Here is a 23,423-nt window from a genome sequence, read left to right as displayed (position 1 = left end):
GGTTATAAGTGTTAATCACTTTCGAAAAGCTTGGATATGGGGGCGTCGTTGATATACATTTCTAAACAAACAACTTCATATTCATATGATAAAGCAACACTAACAGGTAAACATAAAGAAAAATATGATAAAATCATAAAAACTAGCCATGAGTAGTCAAGAAATTAAGACTGTAAGTGCCAATGGCTCAAATCAGATCATATTCATATATTCATATGTTAAAAACACTAACAGACTTCAAGATTTTATATATATATATATATATATATATATATATATATATATATACGCGAATACAAAACACGGAACAAAGTAAAAAACGTAAAGAAGTCACAAGACGATAAGATCAATAATCATATCCATGCATCCACAGTTCATAGACTCCATACTTATATATACATGAACACGAAACAGCCACGGATTTTACAGCTCGATTCAAACAAAATATTAGTGAAACTGCAAAAACATGAAGGAAACTGAGAAAGAGAGGGGGACGAAGAAGAACAAGAAAATGACAGCAGAAGGAAAAACTGAAAAAGGAATTGAAACAAAAATAACAAAAACTAAAAAAAACAGTCAGGAGTAAGCTGTGTTCACTGGAGAAAGCGGCTGCCTCACCGGAGAATGCCGCTGTTTGCAGGAAAATCTGGCCAGACACCGGAAATCAAGTTGGGTAGCACCTTGAGACAACTGAGCTTTCTAATGTGTGCAGGAGAACTTAGAACAGCTTTGAAAAGCTGCAGGAGATATGATCTTTGAAGCATGGCAAGTGATCACGGCCAAGAATTGAGAAGATGAGACGCCAACTGACTAGAGCGACTCGCAAGATAATCAGGCGGCAACTGGAACGAGAAAGATTCATGCTCCTAAGCAATACGGTATAGCTGTACCGTCACTCGTCTCGAGTCATTTTCTTCTTTCTCCTTTTCTGTCCTTCAATTTTCTTTAACCATTCTTTCCTTTTATAGGTGAATTACACTGATAGAGCTATTTAAGTAAGGGCAGATCATATTGAAGGGATTCAACATGCCCTTAAGCTACAGTACATGTTGCGGTAGTTCTGTCTCTATCGTTTTCTTTTCTTCCCTTGTTCTTTCCCTCCCAATACATCGTGATCACCCAAGAATTCATTGCAAGTTTAATCGACAACTTCGAACCGCATATTATCTCTTAATTCTTCAGGCCGCGGTTCCAACGATGCCATAGTTCTTGGAATCTGCACCACAATCTTATACCAACGAAAGAAAAAATCATGTAAGACAAGGAAATGCTAATACGCAAGAAACTTGGGAGGGAAAGAACGAGGGACGGAAAGAAACGATAGAGCTAGATGTTATTTTAATGTGAACTTGTTCTAAGTCCATATTGATGATTCTTTTCATATTGTTATGTTTGGGTCCTTGTTGACATGACTGAATCTATATATCTATTTAGCTGACGGAATTGGATCTTATTTTGACATTTCAGATCTATAATTTGTTTGACATTGGTTAAAAGAACACATCCTATTTATATTGGATCCAATAGATGTTATTATGTTTGATTTTTGGATTCAATCCTATAGTGATATTTGTTGTCTTTCTGGATCCAAATCTTTCTACAGCACTATTGAATACGGCTTTATTTGCTCTCTTTTTTGTTATGATAATGAATTTTTTCTTTAATGCTTTTACTTGCATAGCTGTGGCACTAAAATGTTAGTATATGAGATTTTACTTGCTTTTAAGGAAGATGGACTAGTTTGGATCCAGATCTGCGTCATCTCAAAGGTCAAATATTGTTGTTAAATTGTGTTATATAATACTTCAATGTGGACCATTTGTGTTTTAAATCCATATTAGTTGTATTCTGGAAAGTGATGTGTTTCGATCCATGCTAATATTGATCTAAATGTTTATATTCTTTTAGCTTATGGGGTTGGATCTAATTGTTGTTTTATGATCCACATTGATTGACATTGGTTCATGATTGGTTTACACATGGATAGACTGGTTTTGGATCTTTTGAAACAAGTCCTATATCCATTTTTAGATCCAAAATATAACCGTTACTTGCTTTTGGGATTCAACCATTATAAAGTGATGCTTAATGATATTTTTTGTGTTCTTCCATGTGAAGGAAATTGTTTTGTGTACATGCTCATGAGATGCAAGACAACACTTATGTAGCATAAAATGATGTTGGATGAAATTTTGTTTGCTTTTTTATTGGGTCCAATGATATTATGATATTTGTTTACTTTTAGGATCCAATTATGTTAGTGAGTTACTAAGTAAGGTATTATTTGAGAACGAATGAGATTTCACTATCTACGCATGAGGTGAAAGAAAACATTCTTGAGTAAAATAAGAACCACACTAGCTAGATCCATGTCAATATTTTGGAGGTTTGTAATACATGTCAAAATTCAAAGGTTTGTAATACAGGTCAAAATCCAAATCCAAAAATTGAATAATATGTTTGTAAAATGCATATGCATTGGCTACCCCAAGATTCAAATGGGTATATCTTGTTTCATACATGTGATTGTATAACACTAAAGATGTGAATTTTTTGAAGAATCCAAATCTATTGATCTTTTTGATGATCAGGTTTGTTCTATTCAATATTTTTTTTTATAAATAATTTGACAATTAGCCAACTGCGCATCAATTTGGCAATGAAGAATCTCATTTTATATGACAAAAATCATAAAGAAGTTCTTTATGTAACATATTTTTCCCAACCCGTATCTTTTGTTTAGGCACGTGCTTTAGTATTGTGTTAAATGGGAAAAGGTGTCGGTGCTTTACCTTCGCTTGAGTCGTTAACACTTGACAGTCTAACAGAGTAGTCAAGTGTGATATTGGGAAATTCTTAGACTATTAATGAAAATTGTTGTCCGTGTATAATTCCCCTTCAATTGACCCCAGGACATGTGTGGAAGCTCAACGAGTCTGTATCGTCATTTCTTCATCCTTTGTACGTTTCTCCCCCTCCCTTTTTGTCGGCGGTATTTCTCGAGTACATTTCTGCAGTAGGTCTTCGAAATCGACGGACCAGTGATGGGTACCGAATTCCCTTCGGTAATTCGTCTGGATATCGGTGAGTTTCGCTGCTTAATTGTACCTCCTTTTTGTTTCATTTCGTTTTCCTTAATTTGTGAAACTTGTGCAAGTTTTCCCCGTGGTTTCTTCGCAGTTCACATGGACATCAAAATTAGGGGCAGTTTACTTAGTGATGAAGTCAAAAGGTTCCATTTTAGTTTTTCCTTTTTGTAACAGAAGGAAAATGTTGTGATGCTTTGACTTTCTTTATGGTAGCTTCATTTGGCGAATCAGGATGTCTGTGTAGCTCTTGTTAATGGGTCGCGTGTTTCTTCTTTGGAAGTGTGAGAGGATACAGGTTATTCTGGTTTTTTATTGTATGTTCGAAGTCGGAGATCAGGCTTTGCAACTTCCTGGCGTCGGACGGTGGGATTTGTGGCTCCACTCCGACACGAACCTCAAGAAGTTTTTGAACAGAGAAAATGTTTCAACTAAGGAGAAGCAAGACAATCATTTTGACTGGCCTATACATTTACTTTTTTTTTTTTTTTCAAATGGTTTTTTATGCACCCATAAATAGGCTATGTTGGGAATGATGTATGGTGGAGCATAATGGCAAATCAGTTTTCTCTCGCTTGTTTGGTTAGGTCAAAAAAACATATAATTGCAGTAGTTTTAGTTCAGTTAGTTGAAGTGCTCCTACAATTTCTTTCACTGTATGGATTAATTTTTTATTGGCTAAATCTTTCGTGTTTTTTCATAGGTGGGAAGAAATATTCAACTACGATAGAGACTTTAACGCAGCGTGAACCAGACTCGATGCTTGCAGCAATGTTTAGTGGGAGGCACACTCTGAGCGGTTATCATCATGAGGTAGTACCATCGTATTATTTTTCTGCTAGTAAGCTGTATGTACTCTTTGTCGTCTCTTTGCATATAAAGGTAATCATCAGTAACATACGTGCTGATCATATTCACACTTATTAAGTTCCATTGCGCTGTCATCTGGAAATATGGAATACGGTGAAGAAAATGCAGCTTGAGAGGACAGGAAGAAGCACTTCTAGCTTACACTATTCATCTCCACATAAAAATCCAGATGTTCATAGATCAAGCTTTCTGGTTATATCTAGCAGCGTTCAGTAGTATGACATTTTATGTTTCATGTTCGTTTTCATTTTCATCACTAGTGTCGTTCCTAAATGTACCAAATATGCATGGGAAAATGCAACTGTGAGGTGGCTATAGAAATTTTGTGGAACATCTTATACTGCTGTACTGAACTTTGTTAATTTGCCCCTTTCCAGGATAAGTCTAAGTAAAGTCCATAATTTTAGGAATCTCTTAATTTCTCTTCCTAAATATATCCTCTGCAGGGTTATATCTTTGTTGATAGGGATGGGACACATTTTAGGCATATCTTGAACTGGTTGAGGGATGGCGTAGTTCCTATTCTTAAAGATTCTGAATACCCGGAGCTTGTTCGAGAAGCTGAATACTATCAGCTGCTTGTAAGTGCTACTCTTTTGTAAGTCACAGTTGTTTCCCTCTCAAGTTTCCATAGTTCCTGCTTTTTATAATTTGATTGGATTGGTTTTTTCCTTGTGGAGATGTTTACTGGAGTGTCCTTAACTATATTGCAATTTGTTTTCCATGTTAGTTTTATGGAACTGTTTAGACTTAGAGTGGTTTTGCATGCCTCTTGTTTTGTTGAGTATGGACAATGGCATTTTATCTTCTTATAATAGTTCTAGCCTTTTTGGAAAGTGGACTTCCATACATCTGACACTCTGGAAAACTGTAATAATGCATGCATGTAGAAAATAGTAATCGGAGTAAAGATGGGTCATTTGGTTCACTGGTTTGTCTTTATTTCTAATTTGCATCTTAATGGTAGGACCATACAAAATTAAACTGGGTGTTTTTATGTCTAATGGTAATTTGCTATGATCTTGTGAAGTTCTCATGTTTTATGTAAAGGTTGTGATGCCTAAATAGAATTTATTTGGGATTTAAGACATCAAATTTTTAGGCTTGGTTAACTTTCACTCCTAGTCCTCAAAAGAGTATGTATATATGATGAATCTTAGAATATGTAATGTGGCTTCTTTGAGTAGATGGAGCTTTTGCAGACTACTATCTCTTGCTTGAGAACCATAGACAAAAACTAAGTCACATGGGTATAATGTGGGTGTTGGTATGAGTACAGGTGCGGGTACCAATATGGGTACAGGCGCAAAGCACTTTTAAAATGATTGGGTATGGGGACACTTCTGTGTGTGTGTGTGTGTGTAAATAACTGGAGAAAGCCTCTTCCTTGCCAAAGAATGCCTCCGATCACCGGAAAATCTTGTCAGACACGGAAAATCAGGTTAGGTAGCACCTTTGAGGCAGTTGAGCTTTCTATTGTGTACAGGAAAACTCAAAACAGATTTGGAAGGCTGTTTTGAGTTCATTGTGTAAAAATAAAAATGAAAAAGGGAAACCTTAAATGTTGGACAATTTTGGACTTGGTCAAGTTTGACCGAGTCCAAAATTGGATAAACTCGTTCTTGGGTGCATTGACCACACCCAACCCAGTCAAAAATGCACACAACCCGTGTCCAATGCCGTACCTGTACTTGTGTCTGGTCGTGTCGACATGGGTACTCTACTATTTAGAAGAGTCTATATTTGCATTGGTCAAGACTCAAAAGTGGATTTAAATATTTTGTTGTAGATTTTCTTATCAGTTTTGTGCTATAAAGTTTCAATCATAAGTTTGTCCTTGTGGCAATCTTCATGTTTGTGGATTTCATAGGTTCATATTGCATGGACGCTTCTTGACATTGCATATTTGGATCCTGAGTAGTTAGATGTATACCTTACCACACACTGGGCAGGTGTTTGTACTGGTTTATAATGGTTTCTGAGATTGGTTTTCTAAATTATGTTATGTCACAATAGGGTGCATTTGGCTGTTTGCTAAGTCTGTCTAGTGTTAGAATATGTATTCTTGAGGGGAGACTTATGTTCAGTAATTTGCTGCTGGCCTTTTATTTAGACATTTTATGAGAAGTAGCCAAAAAGTTTGATGCTTGATGCTGACTATGAATTTTGCTTGTCTCATCTTTTTGTGGCTGCTTTTAAAACTTCAGGGATTTATGGAGAACATACATAATCACCTAAACAAAGAGAAAGTGGAAGATGACATCAGAACTGATTTGACACGCACAGATGTTATCAAATGCATACAATCAGAACATGTTAGGTTGCGGGGCGTCAATCTTTCTGGGCTTGATCTCTCAAAATTGGTAAGTTGAGACATGAGGGCATATCTTAATGGAATTGAATTGAAGAACCTTCAATTTACATGATAAAGTTTTGCCTATGATTATTATGATAAGTGCAAATGTTTAGATCTTCATGAGTATTCTGCTGGAATTGTTCTAGGTTCAATTTTAACTGTAGTGCTGATTGCATATTTTTGTTTTTATGTCATTATTCCAATTTAAGAATTATGTCTACTTCTACAGGACCTTTCTGCTGTTGACTTCAGTTTTGCACGTCTTCATGGTGTGCTATTCTCTTGTGCTAATCTGCAAGCTGCTAAATTCCGGGTTGGTTTATTGAATGACTATAGTCATCAGTCTTTCTTGCTCTACTACAAGTTTTACCTCAGCATCCTTCTCTAGTTTATAGTATATGAAGTCTTTAACTCTGTTGATAGTCTGGGTGTAGCCCATTTCCTTAACATTTTTTCTTCACACCTTCAACAGGATGTTGATGCTGCTGGTTCCATTTTCCAAGATGCAACATTACGTGAGTAAGATTCGAATCCTGTTTTCATGAATATCATACATTTTGGTTTTTGATGTTACGTCATGTGCTTGAATACGGTTCATTGATGGAAGAATGTCTTGATATAGCAGAAGTAACATGATGCTTGAATACGGTTAAGCACTCATTTTACTTGCATGCATGATCGGAGTTAACTTTCTGGGAGCTTGACAATAAATTTGGATCATTATGGTGTAGAAGAATCAAGTTTTACCTGGGAAAGAGGGGACTGCAGATGGTAATGGGAGTTGTGCAGACCATGTGTCTGAATTTTGAAAGGAGAGAGCTCATTACACACACACTTGAATGTGCATGCATATGTTGATCTGTATACAAGCTGAACTTCATTTTTGGGACACTTGAGAAACGTATATCTTGATTTTTCTTTCTTAATTTTTTGCTGCTATTTTCGTGCATAATCTGTTTATGAGCATTTATGTTTGGTAAATATCCTGATATTGCTGGTGGCAGATTAAAATGATTGTTGGCTACTGAATATATTATTTTGTCTTGGATATCATGTAATTAGTTGAAGATCTGTTATGGTGGATACTTGTAATGCCCCATATAAGGAAAGGATTTGAGCATAGCCCTAAATTGAAGATTTTGAGAACTCTTGGAGGATTATGTAGTCATGTCCCATACTACTAAGTGTCTTGGTTCATAGCTTTATAGGTGCAAATCGAAGCCAGTGAGATTTGCCACACTGTGCAGTCAAGTCAGTTTTGAGCCAAGTTGTATTAGATTCAGGTTTGACATCCAGACTTGGGGACAAACATGCGAGGGCTTGTGTTTGTGTGCAGGGAAAGATTAGAGTTCATTCATGTATTGAAGATTTTGGAAAACCTTGAGGGGTTTATTTTCCTGTACCCCACGCCATCAAATTTCCTGGTTAGTAACATTTTTAGGTGTGAATGCAGATCGGTGTGGGATGGGTTGGGATCCACCATACTTGACAGTTGGGTCTTTCAGTCAGGTTGTTAAATTATTCACATCCTGATTTTTCAATCAACATCGTTAAATCTTTAGTCTTTTGGCCTAGGGAAGGTGTGAGCTTGCTGGTGCAAATCTCCAAAGAGCGATACTATCTCGTGCCTGCCTTCAGAGTGCTAATTTACAAGGTACATGCCATTTGGCTCATGTTGCTTTCTTGTTTAAGCTGGTTCCCCAATTGGACGGAATTATTATGACCTTGACTTTCTTGATAATAATGTCCCTTTTCACACATTTTCTATAGGTAGTGAATGAGTTATCTTTAACCATGTTCGAGGATCAGCTACGCAACTGTTGATTTCAAATTTCTGTTTCCTTTCATTAAGAGTTTTAATTTAATGATATTCATTTTGCGCTTGACTTGTAGATTATTACAATCAATAGTCTGATTTTTAGTTCATTTGCAGGTGAAGTTACAAATTCTCTCGTTACCTGTTTCTTGTTATTCTTTTTGCACGTTCATGTGCTCTTTTCTATCTCCTTTGTCTGCTTGTGTCCCATTGTTACGCTATTTTGCCCACTGTATTTTGGATACCTTTCTTGACATAGTATGTCATTTTCATAGTCAGGGTTTGCCTTCGTAGGCAATCTCTTTGTTTTCATGCTACTTGATCTTGCATCATTTCTGTGAACATTTTGGTCATAATTCAGCTCCATCTTGCATTAAGAATAGTAAAGGCAATTCAACTTATTGATCGAATTTGTGTATCATTTCCCATCATTTTTGCAGATGCATGTTTGATGAGCTGTGACCTCTCCAAGGCTGACCTTCGTACTGCACACTTGCAGGTTCAGTTCCTTCAGTTCTGCTTTTTGGTCCAGGCAATAGAAGGAATTAAAATTGAATAAATAAGTTCACAAATCCACGTTTCTTTGTTATTTACTGAATATGGAGATTGGTTTGCGTGAGTTTGTTAGGTGGAAGGCCTAACTATAATTTATGTTTGCTATTCCTATTGACTGAAAGGAGCTATGAGATTCTAATATAACGTGACATTGACTTGGCAACAGTCTCTGTCCCATGAGAAATTCAAAATGGAACAAGTACATGGGCATTTTTAGTGATTTGCCTTAAAAACTTCACTACCATCTTATTAATCAGGATACATGCTTTAGTCAATGTGAGATTTATTTTCCCTGTATATCATATTTGGAACTTGATGAAATCCTTTTGCAGTAGATTTTCCTTTTCAAGTACTTTAAGGAGATTTACATAAATATACATATGTTTTAGGCTTTTAGCTCATTTATTGCTATGTAGCCTTGTTTCTATAGCTACGACTGGAGAGTACTTGCTGAACTCTAATGATGGTGCTTTGCTAATTTGGCTTGTTTGTTTTTTCTTTCCTGCTTTTCAGACTGCTGACCTGACTGATGCCAACCTTGAAGGTGCAAATCTTGAAGGGGCAAACTTAAAGGTAGAGTACCACTTGAACCAATTTTATTCCTATCTCAGATCGGGCTTAAGAAAATGTCAAGAATTGGAACTGAAGTCAGTAACTTGACTAGCTTGTTGAGCTTGGTCCAAGAGACTGAAAGTTCGAGTCCCACAAAAGCCAGAACCAGGCTAACTGCGGATGACTCAAGCATTGTAGAGATTCATCTGGGATCTGAAAATAAATATTGAAAAATGAGAGTTTCATGCACTTTGATTTCCAGTTGTTTTCATTTGCACGGACTTTCTGTTCAGTTTTTTATTCTATGGACAGGGTGCTAAGCTGTATCGAGCTAACTTGCGCGGTGCAAATCTTCGGAGAGCATACTTAAGACAAGTTGATCTGCGGGAAACGGTTAGTAGTTGGAAAATCTTGAGAATTGACCTGTAAATCTGTCTTGGCAATAGCGCTAATGTTTAATTTTCTATGATGCCCATGAAAATTTAGATAACTGATGGTGCGATGTTGGAGGGAGCAAATTTGCTGGGTGCAATTAGATGAACTTACGGTTGTTCAGCTACACCTTCTGTTCAATAAAGATGTGACCAACATTTTTTTTTTTCCCCTCTCCCACCATGGGGAAAAAAATATTGGGCATGAGGTATTTAGCAGTGGTATCATTATGGAAAACAGATTGAAGTGGAGTAAATATGTTGTTTGATGTATATCTTATTATCTACACGACTTTTTAGTGTGGTGTTTCCTTTGCTTTGAAAACGTCCACTCTTATTCATGCAGTTTCATCAGCAATCATAAGCCCTCCTGAACATGGTTTTTGTTCAGATCGAGAACTAAGCTTTCTGGGTTGCACGCTCAGGCCGACGTCACATCTTTCACTATTTGTCTTTGTCCAGTTTGGTGTGTGAAATCAACGCCGTATATACGTACCATCAGAATCTGCAAATTTCAGCACGTCCAAGCTACTGGAATTTCTCTGGTGAATGCTAAAACATCAACTTCTTGGAAAATCATGACTTCGATAATCACGATCTCGATGACTAACCAGACAAAAGCATAGATCTCAATGGGTTGGTGTAACGGAACAGACCTTGTTTATGGATACTTGGAGCTTAACCCACGCTCATCGTGGGGGCTTAACTCTCCTACTGCCTGAGGGTGATTTTTCTCATGCAAGGAAAGGGGAGAAAGAAAGAAGGAAGAAGAAGAAAAAGAAAGAAGGAAGAAGAAGAAAAAGATGAAGGATGAGAGGGAAGGTAATATAGGGTTAGACTGTAGAAAAGGATGACCGAACGAACTCACGAGCACCACAATCAGCAGCGGCAGCAACAACTTCTCTTTAGAAATGAAAATTCTTCACAAAAGAAACTTCTAAAATAAACTTACTTGCGTTTGCTTGTCACCGGAAAAAAAAAATATCACCCATTATTTTTACATAAATATATTTCTTGGGCCTATTATGTTGCAAAATTTCTAAATTTGAAACTACATTGCTTCTGCAAATACCAAAAGCAGTTTATTTTTCTTCTATGGCAATGAATGCAGAGAGGACGAAGAGGAAAGGTGGTGTCATTAGAAAACGTAGTGGATCGTGATGGGCACCTTTTGCTGCAGGAAACGATACAGACGTGGCCGGAACTCGTGTTTGCACGTAACCACGTAAAATGGCATCTACTTTTTCATCCATGGACCCACTGGATGTCGACGGGTCCAAACTCAGTTTCCTAGACTCCGACTTAATCGGATCTGAGTCTGACCTAATGGGGCTCGGAGTCGTTTTGGTGCTGTGCCCGTTTATGTTATGCAGTGTTGTCGCGTTGTGACGCAGGATCTACAAAAACAATAATATCTTCAACAACAGCACGAAAAGTTTATTCCATCTAGATAAGAACCATATCTCATTCAAGCAGCATTCTTATCTCGCCTAGAAGGTAAGCATAGCATGGATCACATAGATGCCACGCCTTCTGTTTGGAAATGCTTTTGGATCGTAGATCACAAATAACGTTCTGAGTTTTCTTGCAAAATAATACACAAGGAACAAGATTTTGGGACAAAAGCTTTTTATATTTCTGCTGAGTAAAGATGTCATGAGGGCGACTTGGGTGTCATGGCGCTCCACTTACATATGACGGTGACATCGGTGTGATGAAATTTTAAAATGTGTAGCCCGTTTTCTGAGAGAAAGGTACAGAATTGGGCCATCACAGAAAGTTTCTTCCTGAATTGAATTCTGCGGTGTTCCTGCTTTTTCACCATTGACTAAAAATAGGAAGATTAGACTAAAAATACCACATGTCTCCCCAAAGGCTGACCGCCGGATGGCCTATAAATGGCGATTTCTACGAGTTCCGGTCGAAGGACGGAGGAATAAGAACAGAGAACAATGTCGTCGATCATCCATAAGATAGAGGAGAAGCTCCACATCGGTGGAGATCACAAGGAGGAGCACAAGAAGGACGAGCACAAGAAGGACGAGCACAAGGGCGAGGGAGAACACAAGAAGAAGGAGGAGCACAAGGGTGAGGGAGAGCACAAGAAGGAGGAGCACAAGGGAGAGAAGCACGAGGAGAAGAAACACGGAGATAAAGAGAAGAAGAAGAAGAAGAAGGAGAAGAAGCACGGCGAGGGACACGGCCACGACAGCAGCGACAGTAGCGACAGCGACTAAGGTTTGTCCCCTTCCTTCCGATCAAAATCTCTCTCTCTCTCTGTGCATGTATCGCTTTTGCTTATTGTTTGTTGCTTGTTAAGAGATTCCGATTTTCATTTTCTAGAATCAGGAAAGTTAGTTGATTCTGCACTAAAATCCAACAATATTTTTCAGATGAATGGGCAAACGGCGATCTGGGTCAGTTATCATGAAGATAGGCGCCTTTGCCTTGCTTTGTTGTGATTTCCTGATGAAACATGTGTGGACGAATTTCTGGATTTTTACTTTGTCTTTGATTTTTAGCGAAGTTGGGAATTGAGAATCTTCTCCTGGGCTCTTGCATATTAATCTGATTGATTATGTACGTTTTTGTTAGGTTCTGGAGTTTCTATTTCTTATTCTGATTTCATTTTATTGGCAAATTATTAAACACCAGTTTAGGCTAAATACAGATCCTGGGTTTCTAAGTGTTGACCTCTTCCAACTTAAAGAACTTAAGCTAGCCCCTTAGAAGGTGCCTGAAGCACTCAATTTCTCGAATATTAGTTTTTTTTTTTTTTCTAATCTTTATGGATTTCTTTCCGGTTTTTAGGTTGTATCTATGAGCGGTATGAGAGATTCAGTCCTGTAAGAAAATTTTCATGTCCATTAGTTTAGCATGCGATCCCATGAATATCAACGCTAATTCGTCTTGAGGATCTATATATTTGCTTGGTTTTGCGTCTTTGAATGATCAATATGATAATATCCCCAAAATTGAATTATGTACGAAGCTTCAAATCAGTTAATTGTTTTGGTTGTGTAAGGGTCTTTGGATGATCAATTATTCAGGAAAGGGGTGTAAGCTGGAAAATTTGTCAAGATCAACCTCTAGTGGTGGTGCAAGTTGATGCCTGTGGAATGCCCTTTAGCGGGTGTTTGGTAATAGGAACGTTCCATGATCTTGTTTCCTTCATGGAACACTGAGAAATCGGTGTTCCTATTACCAAACGACCTCTTAGTATCACAAAATGATGCCTGAGTTTTCTTAAAACAATAACAGGAAACAGTCCATCGCTGTCATGTTATAAGTGCTCTGTTTCGGACCAACTTTGCTTCTCTGCTGCTGGTTAATCCTGTGGGAGAAATACTGTTTAATTTTTATGTTAATGCATAAATTACACTTATTGATTCAAGTTAATACTTGTCCACGTTTAAGCTAAATGCTGTCAACTGCGGATGAAAAGATTTGACACGGGAAGTCTCATTATCCTGTGTAAGATGGACCATGTCTACTGCGCGAAGTAATGTAATCTATTGTGTATTTGCAGAAGTGAACTTCTGGAATGGGTCTTGTTAAGCTGCTATGTAGGTTCTTTTGTGCTGTTGTCTTCTAAAGCATTCAATTAAACATCTATTAGCTTTTTCTCCTTTTCGATATGATTATCTAAATTTAGTTGCAAACGGAGGAAAATTGGCTGAAGTTTGGATGATGCCATTCATTTAGATGAAAAGCATGACAGAGCCCTCCCAATTTGATTAGTGGTTTTCTCCTAGTAGTTGCTTAGCTCGCTTAGATGTTTCTGTACATATGTTTTCCTGCTAACTACCTACATTGTTACTGAAATGCAGGTTGAAGTGCCTGGATCATGTTAGTACCTTTAAATCTAAATAAGGGGTTGCAGGTTTCCTGCGTGGTGTATGAATGTGTGTATTTTTTGTTTGACTTGGAGTAATGGAACAACAGCTTATGTTTTCTATTGGGTAATGAATATAGTATAACTCTTTCAGATGATCGCATATTAGTTATTGGCTAAAACCTCATGGCAATATAGACGGAAGCATAGAGTTGAGATTCCTTCTTATTGGAAAAATTTCACCTATGTGCTTATTTTTGCTGCAAGTTTAAATCTACATATAGGCTTTACTTTCTTATTCTTTTCTTTTACGGGGTTAACTTTTTTGCTGAAAATTGTTTTCCATATTAAAGAATTGAAACGCCCCTTGGGTGTGAAAAGCAGACCGCTTTTCTTGTAAGGGCAAAGTCTAAATAGAAAAAAAAAAATCCTTTTCCTAAAATGATGTAAACATACATTCCTCTCCAAAAATGTTCACTCTCAGAAAATAAAACACGGGGCCGCACCCGGCACCCTATAAGAGTATGTATAGGAATTCTATTTTTACAACCATGAAAACTGAAGCACTTGAAACCATCAACGAAAAATGACTTTTTTACATCTGGTTCAATTGGAATATTGGATCGGACATTGACCCAGGTAGAGAGAGACCGGACTAGGCCGGACGTACAAAGGACACGCACTGCTTATGCTGGCGTAGGATTGCCCATGTGTGTGCAGTCATAACGAGACGGGAGATTTCCCAACTAACTGGGACCGACAAGAAAAAACCATGTCGACGGGGGCAACTAATACATTAAAAATAAAGGATACATACATAACCGCATGGGAGAGAATGAGTAAATAGAATATGTCAATTAATTTATGAATCACCACATCAACTCATAATGGTTTACAACGTTTTACAAAACCGTTCTTTGAAAAACAAACTACAATTCTCTTTTTTAAAAAAAAAAAAAAATCAAATGTCACACCTTGGAGACGTTTCTAGAACCTTCTTTGATCTTCTTTCAAGCGGTTTGTTAATCTTCTGATTGAAAAGCCTAGTTCCTTTGGGACAAGACAACAGCACAGTGAGGGTCTCAGTGACTAACTGATCATGGAGACTCTCTGAGGGGTGGAGGCAGTGGGTAGGATATCAACGGACATCTACACTTTCAGATGTCCTGAAAAAATCATAAAAAAAGAACAAGAGAAACCTATAGGTTTCGGCAACACAAACGAGAAGAACCTCGACCTAACGGTCTCGGGGAGAACCTCCTTTCACCCCGCACTCGACTTCAACGAAGGTTGAAACTGCCATGAAAGAAAGCATAAGTTCAGCCCAACGGCACGAGATTAGCAAAGCTAAAAAAGTCATGAGCAAAATCACCATACAAAATCAAAGACATCAAGGTTTGATTGACAATTGCATATTTATGTCATTAGTGTTGACATGGAAAGGAAATGATCAATTGGAATTGTATGTCTGCTTTATACAAACAGCAAGCTATATTCGAAGCTTCATGGGCTCCCAAAAAGGAAAATTTAGTATAATCTCAAATATGAGTTTTAGGTTTCAGGTTTTTTAAATGTTTTGTTAGTTTTACTGGCCAATGTTGTTAGATTCAGCATAAATGAATAACGCTGACGTTTTTGTTAAAGCTTCGTTTAACTCGAGAAGATGACGCTTTTGTCCGTGAACCGATTCTAGTTGAATTTTGGCGGAAACCAGTTCCATTCAATGGAAAATTAAAGAATGCCATCTGTTGTTTTCCTTAAGCTGTTTATCCAGATTTTGAGAAAAATGCAAGGCATAGTTTGATCGGTACAACATTTCTTTATTTATTTGCTAAGAAATTCTTTGGTCCTCAGTTGAAAGTGGGGTGATCTTGTAAGGTCGTGCGTCTTGGAACTCTTTAAGAGTGGGAACGAACACCACCAATCGCATCCAGTTAGAGATTATACAACCTCTCATTAAAGAATCTAAAGCTGGCTACAAGTTACATGTAAAAATCCATGCCCAGTTCTTTGCGTTTTATTACATACCCAAATCCAAATCGGGCTCCAAGTCAGAGTATGTACTATCTCATGAGTGGCGTGTGAATATAATCACTACAAACAATCCAAATCCAATCAGTCCATTTAGAGTAGAGAGAGGTCACTGTTGAAGTTGGGTAGGTAGGTCAATTCAAGTTGGCATGTAGTTTTTTTATATAAGGGTGAGTAGCAAACCGTAGCATCATCATGGTTTCCACCATCGCCATCATAGTTGGTGAGACACCTCTCCTCCTCGATCCTCATTCACCAACTCCTTCTCCCTCACCAATCGGACTTCGCCGCCGCCACCGCCGTCGCCGTCGGCAATCCCCAAAAAAGTTATATAATATGTGCAGCTTTACAAGTTTCTCTTTTCCTAAGATCTACCAGAAGCAACTGTTTGTGTTACGGTTGAAGATGAAGCTATAAATTAACGATTAATCACGAAAATGACTACTGGGATGGTTGCATTGAATTATCAACTGTTTGACGAGTTAGGAGGAGGGCGTTTGGTGACAAAGATCCCATGAATCTATTCAAACATATTCATGGAGCAACTTTGTGCTGTGGATGCTAATAAATAGAAATTGTCTTACAGAACGGTACTTTGGCTTTCAAGGAAAAGTTCGAAAAAACTATGAGTCTCGAAAAAGATTTTCATTTTACCCACTAATCAGCACGCTGTAACTTATTTATTAATTCAGAAAGATAATTTAAACACACAAAAAAAAAGACTTTGAAACTTGTGCCTGCTGTCGTCATCCACTAAAAAGTGAAGTGGATTTTCCTGTAATGTAATGGTTTTAGCGAAGATGAAAGCGATAACGTTCTCCTGTGCCAGTTTTGTAAGGTAAAGCACCAATGCTGAAGCAAAAAAGCGATGATTTGAAAGAAGACAAAAGGTCGGGCGTAGGTGCAAATGGATCGCATTTGATTGGAATTTCCAAACCAAAACGAACAGACTATTCTCACATACAATCTGGGTTTGGATTGTCATCGTTGGATCGCTGCTTTCTTTCCCTTCCTTTTTTTTTTTTCTTTAGCTGTCTGATCAGTCGTTCACGTGAACATGTTTTATATGAGCGAGTCCATACGAGATCCAATTTGGAATTCAGATTACGGATCAGATCTGACGGTGACCTGCGACAAAGGGGATTTGATGTGATTGGGCAAAGGCTGACATGTTATTTCCTGTTTCAGCACGTCCTTAGGGTGAGATCTGATTGTTCATCCAATTGTTTCATTGTGATCAATGCTAGTCCATATTTTAATCTCAAATTCTCTATTTGAAACATCGGGTCACCAACCACCTGATTTGGCAAAAATCATGGCGTGACTTAATCATGCCTTAATTTAGTCTCGACGTTTGAAGAACTCGATTTAGTCCCTAAAATATGCCAACATACTATGGCAAAGAAATAACATTTAATGTTATATATATTGTGTATTCATTATTAGAATCAACAAGTACCAAGATATAAAGTGATCCGACCCGTCTTTCACCTTTTGGTGGCGTAGTGGAAAATGAGATCTCATTAACCGCAATTAATAAAGCGCTGTGATTGGAAGCATGGGGCCCACCACTCCACCAACTCCGCGTACTCGCCCCTTTTACCAACCTTTTCCTGTTTCACGCTTTCCAAGTCTTATGAAAAAGATGTGGCAGCAAACGAGGTGACCAGAGCGCGCACTCTCAAAAATCAAGCCAATTAATGGCAGCCTCAGCTTACCATCCAAGAACTTATTGGCTGATCTTAAAATATAAGGAGATTTAAATTTGGCCCAGATGATTAAACTTGTTATTGAAAAGCAATAGCTACATAAGCCTTCGCAAATGCGGCAAACAATTTACAGATTTTTTTTAAAAATTTTATCTGGCACATTTAAATTCTCTTAAAAATGTACATATTAATTAATATTGGGCTCGCTTTTAAGTTAGTTCCATGAACCTTTTAGAGGCGCAGGCTGGGCTGGAGTCCGAGCGACTTGGCTCTCTATCGTATATTTGGCAGCTGAAGGGGTTGGTGGCTTGATCTTGAAATGCTTTTCAGCGTTACGACTAACCGATATCGGAAGCAGGAGGAGAAACGGGGCGAAAATTGGACAAAAAAAATGCCAACCCGCTTCTTCTTCTTCTTCTTCATGCCGGGGGTCCCGAAATCAGGAGAGCCCCGCTTTATAAATACCCAACTCTTCCTCCTCCCGCTCCCCGTGCCAGTCGGCTAGCTCCCTCTTGCCTTCTCTCGCCCGACCCCGTCAGGAGATCCAGCCTACGCATTCTAGGTAATTGATCTCCGTCTTCCTCTGCATTGCTTCTTCTTTGAGGTTTCCTCTTATTGTGTGATTCGAGGTCTTCACTTTTAGTAAATGCTCTCGTTTCTTCTATTTGCTCTCATTGTTTTATCATAGCGGAGAGCAGATCTTGTTCTTTTCTCGTTTCTGCTTCCTTAGGTGATTTTTTTTTTGTTCTGGTTTTGGTGCTTTGTGTGGTTCCAGAGTGTGATCGTGTCCTTGAGATCTGTTTTTTCTCGGCATTTCTAGATCCCGTTTGCTTTTGGTGATTATCAGTTTGATTTTGGACGTCGAGATCTCGGTAGTGCTGCTTTAGGATTGGATGTTGCGAGCCTTTTCACGTTCGTAGATGGAAGCATTTACTTGGCTGGTGAATCTCATTGGTTTACTTCGAGCAATAGAATGAATATATCGATCAGATTTACGTTGTTTGGAACCTAACTAGCGTATCCTGAGAGTTAGATCTTAAGAATTTTTCTGCCTTTTTGCTTTTGTCCGAAGGAAATCTTTTGAGATATATGTTCGGATAATGGAGGTAATGCAGATCTGATTTCCAGAGTCCTGGATCTGCTTTTCTTATGTGGCATTTGCAACACTGGTGCTGTTTGACACTTTTTTGTCCCGTGTTGTTATTGATGCGCTATGGATGTATTGTTCGTTTAGAGGACCTTGATTTTGTACTAGATCCACACACCGCCTTCATTTTCGTGCGTGTTTTCCAAGCTTTAATTTCAGTGTTTCGTCGGTATGCTCAAGCAGTTTCGGGCTTGAGACACTATGTTTTATTTTTAATTACCGTGACTTATAGGATTTTAGGTACGCACTACGCAGGGGAGTCATTGTTGTTTGTTTATTAATGAGCTCATTAATCCATTTACTGTTGATCTCCTGAATCTTATTGCTTCAACTTGTTATATAAGGTTTTTACTTTCGTGACCCAAATTGTTTTATCGTTCTTCGATTTTGACACCGTCTTATGATTCATGACATTTTCTTGCAATGTTATTTCTTGTGGTTGAACCTCATTGGACACCGGAAGCTTAGTAAAGGATCAAGGTGTTGCTGTTCTTGGCATTTTAATTCTTGCAATTAACTGAAAAATAACATGATCCCATAATTCGTATCCTGTTACATGCTTAGAATATATTTGGGTTATAAGGTAACCTTCTGAGCTGTTTTTTTCCCTGCATTGATCTGGTGAGCAGCACAATGGCATCCCACATTGTTGGATATCCTCGTATGGGCCCAAAGAGAGAGCTCAAATTTGCATTGGAATCATTCTGGGATGGCAAGAGCACAGCCCAGGATCTAGAGAAGGTTGCCAAAGATCTGAGGCTATCCATCTGGAAGCAAATGGCTGATGCTGGGATTAAGCACATTCCGAGCAATACTTTTTCATACTACGACCAGGTCCTTGATACCACAGCAATGCTTGGTGCTGTTCCTCCTAGGTATGGCTGGAACGGTGGAGAGATTGGATTCGATACCTACTTCTCCATGGCTAGAGGAAATGCTACTGTTCCTGCCATGGAGATGACCAAATGGTTTGACACCAATTAGTAAGTCTTCTTCTCCTGCATTTCTTCTGAAAATTATAAAGGTCGAAAAGTAAATAGATGTCCTTTATTCTGTCTTACTTGTATCTAATTTATCTTATCCTATTCAGTGATTAGGCTACAAAGTTCTGACTAAGCTTTTTTGGTCAAATAGCCATTTCATTGTGCCTGAATTGGGACCTGATGTGAAGTTTTCTTACGCATCACACAAAGCTGTGTCAGAATACAAGGAGGCAAAAGAGGTATGTGTCCTTTGTTGTAGGTTCCTATTGAAACATTCATTATTTTGCCTTAGATTCTAATGTGGATGTATGTATGTGCCGCAGCTTGGAATTAACACTATTCCTGTCATTATTGGTCCTGTTTCCTACCTGCTACTGTCAAAACCAGCAAAGGGTGTTGAGAAATCTTTCTCTCTTCTCTCACTCCTGGGGAAGATTCTTCCAGTTTACAAGTGAGAACAGGAAGCTATATCCTTGGGTAATTTTTTTTGTTTGGAAGTGTGGTATTGTGCTTCTCATTGTGAGCTTGGTCTCTGCACAGGGAAGTTATCGCTGAATTGAAGGCAGTTGGAGCAAGCTGGATCCAGTTCGATGAACCTACTCTTGTCCTGGATTTGGACTCACACAAACTGAACGCATTTACTGAGGCATACGCTGAGCTGGAGTCATCCTTCTCTGGCTTGAATGTTCTTATCGAAACATACTTTGCTGATGTCCCCGCCGAGGCATACAAGTAAGATATCATAGCAAATCTGGCTTTCTGATGCTATATTGGATCTCTGGCTGACAACCTGCTTTTGTTTCCTGTTTTATTTTCCGATCTGAGGCTTCTTGTGCTCAATATCTCTTGATTTTCAGGACTATTACTTCACTGAAGGGTATCTCTGGCTTTGGTTTTGATCTTGTCCGTGGTACTCAGACCATTGACTTGATCAAGAGCGGTTTCCCAGCTGGCAAGTTCCTCTTTGCTGGAGTAGTCGATGGAAGGAACATCTGGGCAAATGATTTGGCTGCATCACTTAGCTTGTTGCATGAACTCGAGGCCCTTGTTGGCAAGGGTAATTCCATTAATTTATCATTTTTTTACTTGATATGTCAACATGAGCTTGCCAATTCTTTTACGAGAAGGAAAACAGTGGTCATCAAAGTTTTCTAATGCTGCTGTGCGTGTTATTGTGCAGATAAGCTTGTTGTTTCCACATCTTGCTCGCTGATGCATACTGCCGTTGATCTTGTAAATGAGACAAAGCTTGACGGTGAGATCAAGTCTTGGTTGGCTTTTGCGGCACAGAAGGTGGTGGAAGTAAACGCCCTCGCCAAGGCATTGACTGGTCAGAAAGATGAGGTTTGTATTCGGCTATACTTGCTCTCGGTTCATCGTTCGTTTTCAGTGAACAAGTAACTGAACTTCTTGTTTCTGCAGGCGTTCTTATCTGCCAACGCTAGTGCTCATGCGTCGAGGAAGTCTTCTCCAAGAGTGACCAATGAAGCTGTTCAGAACGCTGTAAGTTATAACTGAAAAAGAAATTCTTGGGATCTGCTGTCCCTGTAAACACTAGGTCCTGGATTCCGTTGACACGGTTTTTAAATTAAAATGTGTTCTGTATCTGCTTAGGCTGCTGCATTGAAAGGATCTGATCATCGCCGAGCCACCCCTGTGAGTGCTAGGTTGGATGCGCAGCAAAAGAAGCTGAACCTCCCCATTCTTCCAACGACCACAATTGGGTCCTTCCCTCAGACCATTGAGCTTAGGAGAGTGCGACGTGAATACAAAGCCAAGAAGTGTGCATTAAGTCCTTGCTTAATCCTATGACAGATCTTGGCATTTGGTTTTCTGGATTTTAAGAACGGTAATCTTGGTCTTGTTGTAGGATCTCCGAGGAGGAATATGTCAGTGCAATCAAGGAGGAGATCCAGAAGGTTGTCAAGATGCAGGAAGAGCTTGACATTGATGTCCTTGTGCACGGAGAGCCAGAGGTGTCATGCTCGTTCTATCAGTTTTGACTGTTTCTCCATTTTCACAGAAAAGAGGTACTTAGTGTCCTTGTGTTTGTACTTTCAGAGGAACGACATGGTTGAGTACTTTGGGGAGCAGTTGCAAGGCTTCGCCTTCACGGTCAATGGTTGGGTGCAATCTTATGGATCACGCTGTGTCAAACCCCCAATCATCTACGGTGATGTGAGCCGCCCGACACCCATGACTGTGTTCTGGTCCTCAGCTGCTCAGAGCATGACCAGCCGCCCCATGAAGGGAATGCTCACCGGTCCAGTGACCATCCTTAACTGGTCCTTTGTAAGAAATGACCAGCCAAGGTTTGAAACCTGCTACCAGATCGCCCTGGCTATCAAGGAAGAAGTCGAGGACCTAGAAGCTGCTGGAATTCAGGTTCATTATTCTTTACGGGTTCTGCTCATGCTGGGTCCGGACTCCATGAAACCCTTTGTTTTAAGTTATGCTTTTTCTCTCTGCCCACAGGTCATCCAAATTGATGAGGCTGCTCTGAGAGAAGGGTTGCCATTGCGGAAGTCGGAGCAGGCTTTCTACCTAGACTGGGCTGTCCACTCATTCAGGATCACAAATGTTGGTGTTAAGGACACCACCCAGGTACTTTAAAACTTTACTTCCCTTGCCTCTTTACCGAGTTTCGTGGTCTTTTTTTTGGGTCTGCCGCTGTCTCTGCATATTGAGCTCACCTCATTCAACTAGTGCCTCCGTATCTCTCCTTATGCCTGATATCAGCGGCTTAATGGCATTTATCTCTCTATTTTGCAATTCAGATCCATACCCACATGTGCTATTCCAACTTCAACGATATCATCCAGTCCATCATCGACATGGATGCTGATGTTATCACCATTGAGAACTCCCGGTCTGACGAGAAGCTGCTCTCCGTGTTCCGCGAGGGTGTCAGGTATGGCGCCGGTATTGGCCCCGGTGTCTACGACATCCACTCCCCCAGGATTCCATCCACCGAGGAGATCGCCGACCGCATCAACAAGATGCTCGCTGTGCTTGAGACCAACATTTTGTGGGTAAACCCGGACTGCGGTCTCAAGACGAGGAAGTATAACGAAGTCGTCCCTGCCTTGACCAACATGGTGGCGGCAGCCAAGCTCCTCCGCACCCAGTTAGCCAGCACCAAGTGAACGGGTTCCTAGTCAGCTTCTGAGCTCGTCCGCTTTCTTATCGTTGCCTAACGAGGAAAAGAAAATTTTTCGAGTTATGAAATATGAAAATAACGTTTTCTTAGTAGACTGCTGTAACGATGGGTCATCCGCGGCCATTCGGTCCCCATATGTTACCTCTCCGGTATTCATCGCTTTTCCGTTTTGGGTACTTTTAGTTTGTTTTCTGTTTCCTTTCGTCTTTGGAGAGCGCTAGTGTTTATGTAATCTCACCAGAGAAGGAATGCGAGAAAAAAAATGTCTGCTATTTTCTCTTTCTTATTTTAGACTGCGTATTGAGATCTGGGTCCTTGCTTTGGTACCGTACTTTGCGATTTTTCTTAAATTTCTTGTTATTTATTGTCTCCTGAGAAAGAACACCTTCTGGTTGCATACTTGCGTCACCTTTTAGCGTATCAGCTTCGCGCCGCTACATGGGACGAAGATTTCTGGTTAGAGGCCCTACCCTACCCGTCGCACCCAGTCAAACATCTTGTCTTGTTCTCTCTATTGAGTGGTCAATGGCCATGGTGGGTGTATCGTTTAACTGGTTGGTTGGATTGTGCAACTCTATTTGCTTGAATTTGAACGTCCTTATTAAGCAGAAGAATTCGTCCCGTTCTACTGCAGTCGAACAAATCAAACAAAAGAATGACAAGGTTTAAACTGGACCTAAGGTCTTCAACTTGAGACACTCCCAGGGTTCATCTTTGACCAGCCCCTCACCGGTAAAGATTCGGAAAAAACTTAAATCGTGGTTTCTGAGTATTCATTCATGTAAACTATAAATCATCAAGTTGTTGGGATGATAGGCCGTTGATTTATTAAGAACCGCAAACAGCTGTATCCAAATGTTGCAATCACAAGACTCGCAAATCATGTTCAACT

The 23,423-nt window shown here is 39.3% G+C and overlaps 3 protein-coding genes across 4 annotated transcripts; all 3 read left to right on the top strand.

Moving 5' to 3' along the window:
- The first annotated feature begins 2,901 nt into the window (after window positions 1–2,901).
- Window positions 2,902–9,969, top strand: LOC116249171 (FH protein interacting protein FIP2). Of its 2 annotated transcripts, none has more exons than XM_031622350.2 (11): window positions 2,902–3,084; window positions 3,790–3,899; window positions 4,403–4,537; window positions 6,164–6,319; window positions 6,542–6,625; window positions 6,785–6,831; window positions 7,893–7,966; window positions 8,569–8,627; window positions 9,197–9,256; window positions 9,548–9,628; window positions 9,722–9,969. In XM_031622350.2, the coding sequence occupies exons 1-11, from the start codon at window positions 3,045–3,047 to the stop codon at window positions 9,773–9,775; spliced, it is 900 nt and encodes a 299-aa protein (XP_031478210.1). In that variant the 5' UTR covers window positions 2,902–3,044; the 3' UTR covers window positions 9,776–9,969. The 2 variants fall into 2 exon arrangements, with proteins under 2 accessions (XP_031478210.1, XP_049932359.1); XM_050076402.1 differs by lacking the exon at window positions 2,902–3,084 and adding an exon at window positions 3,133–3,232.
- Window positions 9,970–11,618: 1,649 nt separating this feature from the next.
- LOC116247435 (protein SRC1) lies at window positions 11,619–11,903 on the top strand. Its single transcript, XM_031619619.1, has one exon. The coding sequence runs from the start codon at window positions 11,619–11,621 to the stop codon at window positions 11,901–11,903; it is 285 nt and encodes a 94-aa protein (XP_031475479.1).
- Window positions 11,904–17,648: 5,745 nt separating this feature from the next.
- On the top strand, window positions 17,649–22,822 carry LOC116248427 (5-methyltetrahydropteroyltriglutamate--homocysteine methyltransferase 1). Its single transcript, XM_031621209.2, has 13 exons — window positions 17,649–17,803; window positions 19,018–19,371; window positions 19,523–19,610; window positions 19,695–19,822; window positions 19,912–20,103; window positions 20,229–20,428; window positions 20,552–20,715; window positions 20,794–20,874; window positions 20,986–21,152; window positions 21,242–21,347; window positions 21,433–21,756; window positions 21,847–21,975; window positions 22,149–22,822. Exons 2-13 carry the CDS (start codon window positions 19,022–19,024, stop codon window positions 22,515–22,517), a joined length of 2,298 nt encoding a protein of 765 aa, XP_031477069.1. The 5' UTR covers window positions 17,649–17,803; window positions 19,018–19,021; the 3' UTR covers window positions 22,518–22,822.
- Window positions 22,823–23,423: the final 601 nt, after the last annotated feature.

Source organism: Nymphaea colorata, chromosome 2 (assembly GCF_008831285.2).
Source record: "Nymphaea colorata isolate Beijing-Zhang1983 chromosome 2, ASM883128v2, whole genome shotgun sequence".
In the NCBI taxonomy this organism is placed as follows: Eukaryota; Viridiplantae; Streptophyta; class Magnoliopsida; order Nymphaeales; family Nymphaeaceae; genus Nymphaea; species Nymphaea colorata.
This window is presented reverse-complemented; position numbering and strand designations above follow the sequence as displayed.